General features: G+C 41.4%; 3 protein-coding genes across 3 annotated transcripts; all 3 read left to right on the forward strand.

The window, feature by feature from the left end:
- Positions 1 to 128, forward strand: AAJ76_1380003 (hypothetical protein; the record flags this gene model as incomplete). Its single annotated transcript, XM_024474000.1, has 1 exon — positions 1 to 128. A coding segment is annotated over one exon (128 nt), but the record flags the coding sequence as incomplete, so codon positions are not given.
- An 88-nt stretch (positions 129 to 216) lies between these two features.
- On the forward strand, positions 217 to 1,335 carry AAJ76_138000217 (apurinic apyrimidinic endonuclease; the record flags this gene model as incomplete). Its single annotated transcript, XM_024473999.1, has 1 exon — positions 217 to 1,335. One exon carries the CDS (start codon positions 217 to 219, stop codon positions 1,333 to 1,335), a length of 1,119 nt encoding a protein of 372 aa, XP_024329760.1.
- A 1,673-nt stretch (positions 1,336 to 3,008) lies between these two features.
- On the forward strand, positions 3,009 to 4,124 carry AAJ76_1380003009 (endonuclease exonuclease non ltr retrotransposon protein; the record flags this gene model as incomplete). Its single annotated transcript, XM_024474001.1, has 1 exon — positions 3,009 to 4,124. One exon carries the CDS (start codon positions 3,009 to 3,011, stop codon positions 4,122 to 4,124), a length of 1,116 nt encoding a protein of 371 aa, XP_024329761.1.
- Positions 4,125 to 4,870: the final 746 nt, after the last annotated feature.

The raw sequence follows: 4,870 nt of genomic DNA on the forward strand, positions 1-4,870 counted from the left end.
AATCTCATAAGTCTTACCACTACCTTCTGGCTTACTCCTGGGAGAGGAGGCTGGAAGTGATGTCCTCGTGGTTCTATACACGGGGTTTCCACTATATCTTGCTACGAAACAAAATAAGAAAAATGTAGTCAATGAAAGCAATTTAAACATCAGTTGGGGGTGCACTCAAGAAATGGGGCGGGTCAAGCGGATGAATTATTCCTCTGAGGGACATGCATGTACCGTAGCTGGGGTGATGACGCGAAAGCCGAACCTAGGTCCCAGTCTATCGTAAAGAAAGCAACAAGAATTGAATGCCTAGGATCCGAAGAACGCGCAAGCGTGAAGGATTTACTGCCCGCAAAGGGTTTACAGAAGTCAGTGCCTGCTGACCGTTCGCTGTATGAAGACTCTAATCTCGTATTAGACAAACATATGGTTTCTGTAGATTCAGCCATGGGCTACAGCCGCAAGGCAAATAAGGACAAAACAGGTGTCAGTGGAAGCGAAGCAACAACGGCCTCTAAGGCGATCTCGGCAGGATCAACCCAAGCTATGAGGCCCGCTAAGACGAAACTGACTTACCTGGGGGAGACTGACCCGGGGAACAGACCGAAAACGTGTAAGATGGAATGGGCGAAATTAATTGTGTACAACGTCCCAGAACTTCCTAGGGACGCCATTAGGAAAGCAGTCGCAAGACATACTTCCCTGATGGAGCAATTTATTTCCGTAACAGCACGAAGGCAACGAGATGGTGTCAGAAGATTTGACGTAATACCATTAACCCGTGCGCGTCCAACTTTGGAAGATTTACCAAGGTTGGAAGAATCACTGCGAGCGAGAGTGATAGTGGACAGACCATTCGCCGTGCGAAATGAAGCTAAAAGAAGGGCGGCTGCCAGAGGAATTATTCCTCAAAAGGCACCACAAAAGAAGACCATCAATGATGGAAGCAACATTTCGCTACTCACTCTGAATGTCAACGGACTGAGGAGTAAACTTCCAGAAGTATCCCTTCTATTAACCAAGAAATGCCCAACAATCGTGTTCCTACAGGAGACTCTTGTAAAAGAGTCAGCCCATAGGACATGGTTACCGAGCTATCAGGTAATAGAGACGAGGGATATGAAGGAACGAGGAAACCGGGGATTGGTTCTTGCAGTAAGGCGAGGCTTAGGCCTTACCCTAACGCACTATGCGCAACATGAGTGGTTCCTAGCGGGTTGTATCGAAGGAATGTCTGAGCTGCATAAGACGCCTATTAGAATGTTAGCGATCTCAGTGTATATACCATGCACAGGAGAACCTAGCAATGTTGGGGTCCGCCAAAAGAAAAAAAAAAGGAGAAGTTGAAAGCTGCGAGATTGGAGTCGATTTATCGACTTCTGGAGTACAAGAAAGTGCTAAAGCATTAGTATTGGAAGGAATTAAACCAGTTAGTGAAGTTTGTAGCTACCGCAGGGTTACAATTCACGATGATCAAGAATTGAATGATTCTTGGTCTAAAAATGTCAGCTTGTTCGAGAGAATAAGTAAAGAGGATGGCAGTATTGCCGAGAACATGTACTTTAAGAGAGCCAGGTTGATGGAAAGTCTGGTCTCTTACTGTAAGAGTTCACATAATGTGACAAGTATTCATCAGGAGTACTTAGACATCATTTATGATGAGCTCAGTAAACAGAAATTCAAGCTCAAATGCTTGAAAGAAAAGCATGAGAAGGAGTTATCTCTTATGAGAAACAATTTCGAGACCCAACTGGAAGCTTTAAAAGCCTCCAACAAAGGACTTCTGCAAAGAATCGAGAGGATCAGTGCAGAGAAAAAAGGAGATTGTGTTGAACCAATCAAAACAAAGAATGATCAAGAAATTGATCAAAAGAAAAGAAAGGAGAAGATTGGCGGCTTCTCTGGTGCTCTGGAACCAGAGCTAGAAAAGATTACTGGGAAAAGGATTCCATCATCCAATTCCTTCCATGTGTTTTTGCGGCAGGTTACTTCTGCTGTAAAGGGAAACAGAAAATTGTTAAAGAAGAACATTCTTTTAACAGAAAAGACAGAGAATGGCTGGACGGTCACTCTCAAAAACTGGAATAAGAAGTCGACCAAGGCTTCTAAAAATGATCGGGTGGTTAAACCACAAATAAAAGAACAGACCAATAGGTACTCCCCATTCCTGATTGGTGTAGAAAAGGATGTGATCAAACATGAAACTTGTGTAACCAAGGTTCAAAAGGTCACAAAACAGAAGTCAGTTAAGACTCTTGAGAAAAAGTGTGTGGTTAAACCACAAAGAAAGGAAAGAACCAATAGGCAGCCTAGAGCCCCAGTTGGTTCAAGAACTGATGTGATCAAGCCTGAAACTTGTATCACAAATAAGAAAATTGATAGGTCTCTATCAAATATAAAAGAAAATGCCAAGCCAAGATTAATGGCAAAGCAGAAAAAGAAAGGTGAAAAAGCACCTGAAAGGAAGCAGTGCCCTTCTCCTGGTAAGAAGGAAGCAAAGAAGAGGTCTAATTGGGCTGCCCAATTAACAAAAGATGAGCTACTAAGAATAGCTCTGGAAGGAAAGAAGCCCAAGGACTGCAAGTACAAGCTTGTAGTTGCTTATGGCCTTCCCGTGGTTGACCACATCAACAGGGAAGTTTGGGCTCGGTTACTGGGTGTGGAGGAGAAGTTTATTCCTCTGATAAAAGATATAAAAGATGCAGGGAGAATATTCCTTGTAAGAGACGAGTGCTGTATCCCCGTGGTACAAGCTCTGCATAAGGTCTCGGGAAATGTAAGGATATTGATGTCAGCTGATGGTGTTGCTGACTATATCTCTAAGAATAGAAGTACTTTGGTGAAGATAATCTCCGATCTTCGCCCACAATGGAGTAAGTACGTGCCTGTAGATAAGGCAATAAAGGTAATAAAAAAAGGGCTGAATGAAAATTCTAAAGTCAGCCAGAAAGAGTTTTTCTTTGATGAGGTTTCGTATGAGGATCTTAGAGGGAATCTAAAAGGCGATAATCTATCTCTAAATGAATAGTGGTCGGGAGATTATCAATAAAAGTAGTTTATTAAATAATTTTTATTTTAATAAAAGACAAGTCATTAAGCTTCTCAGAAGTAACAAAAGTTATAGTGCTATAAGTACTGCTAAAAGACTTTCTACCTGTAGAAACAAAAGGAAGAGGAGCCAAAGGAGAGTTACATCTCTATCTTGGTTCTTTCTAAAAGTTAGAATGCTTAGGAGTAGTATTCAAAAGAAGTGGTCTTTAATAAAAGTAATGGCCAATCACTTGAAAGGAGTAGAACTCCGAGAACAGCTTGCTAGGGAGTCTCCAGAACTGGTAGACTCTTTAGTATATACAAGAAAGCATCGTAGAAAAGATGCTGGTTTCACTTTCTGTGTAATAAGAAAGTCGAAAAAAGAAGAATTTCTTGAAACCATGAATACCCTTGGCTTAGAGACACTAAAAGATAATCCCACTGTTGACAGGGGAGGATTAAGGAAAGGATGTAAGATTATGAAGCAGGCAAAACTTTGTAGTCTTAACATCAACCATCTCTATGGAAAGAAGGAAGATTTAGAAATTCTTCTAAAAGTAGAGAAGCCAACAGTTTTGTGCTTGCAAGAAACCTGGAAGAAGACTTCAGGACTTACAAAGCTAGAAAAGTACATGGTTGTAGAGACACCAGCCATAGGAAAGAACAGGCCAGGGTTAATGACATTGGTTAGAAAAGGCGGAGCTGTAAGATGCACCAAAAAAGGTAATGATGACAACATACTGCAAGCAGTAGTTGAATTCAAGACTAGTACAGGATGGACCAAGATACTCGTTATCAACGTCTATGTACCACAGGACAGAGAGTTAAAACCATTAATTCTCAGTAAACTGATTAATCTTCTTAATGTTGAGAAGGATAAAAGATGCTACAAGGAGATTGTAGTCATGGGGGATATGAATACCAAGGATTCATCCCTTAAGAAGAAGCTCGTTGGTGGAGGATTAAACCCTCTACTCAACTACAACAGAATGTCAGGAACTAGAATCCTGAGCAACGGTAAAGTATCTGGAAGGCGTATAGATACGATCTTCAGAGTACTGAAACAAGATAGTGAGAAAATCAAGATCTCACAAAGATGGTCCTGAGAATCATCTACTACTTAAGGGAACTATTACTCTTCCTTCTCCAGTAGTAGAAAGTTCATTTGCTTATAATAGAGACAAGATGGAAAACTTCCTCGTAGAAGAGAGATTGAGCAATCTTTTGGATAGTAAAATATTCACAATAGAAGAACTTCGTGGCTGCTGGAACAACAAGGGGTACATCTATTGTGTTAAGTTTTGGTAAATCATTGCCAATAGCAGAAGCCGTGACTCTTCGGAGAATCTGGATCGACTTGGACAGACGGGTGTCGTCAAAGAGTATTCTCCCACCTCTTCGTTTAAGACAAATGTGTCTAAACCTGGGAAGGGTCTGGCTTAAAGCTGCATATTATGCCGCAGCATCCTGCTGGACTTCGTTGTGTTCTTAAATGGTGTATCGAGCCAGGCATTAAACCTCAAATTCTGCTGAGCGCAGGTCCTAATCTTTAGAACTAATGGATTTTAATAAACCCTACGGGGTTCCCCATCTTCCTACAAGCAAGGCCTTGGTGGTATGCTGGTGTGTGTCACTGATTATTTGATCTTAAGTTTTGGTGCCGTAGAAGCTTTGGATCACGTCGGTTATACACCCCGATGGGGTGTATAACCGACCTGGTATTTTTTTTTATTTTTTAACCCGTAATGGCAGAAGGAAGAGAGCATCTAAATAGGATTTTAATCGCTGATCTTCGAGCTTATTTCTATGACTTTTAGATGGAGAATTCACATATGCAGCAATCTTGCCTTCA

Source organism: Vairimorpha ceranae, assembly GCF_000988165.1.
Source record: "Vairimorpha ceranae strain PA08 1199 chromosome Unknown NODE_138, whole genome shotgun sequence".
NCBI lineage: Eukaryota > Fungi > Microsporidia > Nosematidae > Vairimorpha > Vairimorpha ceranae.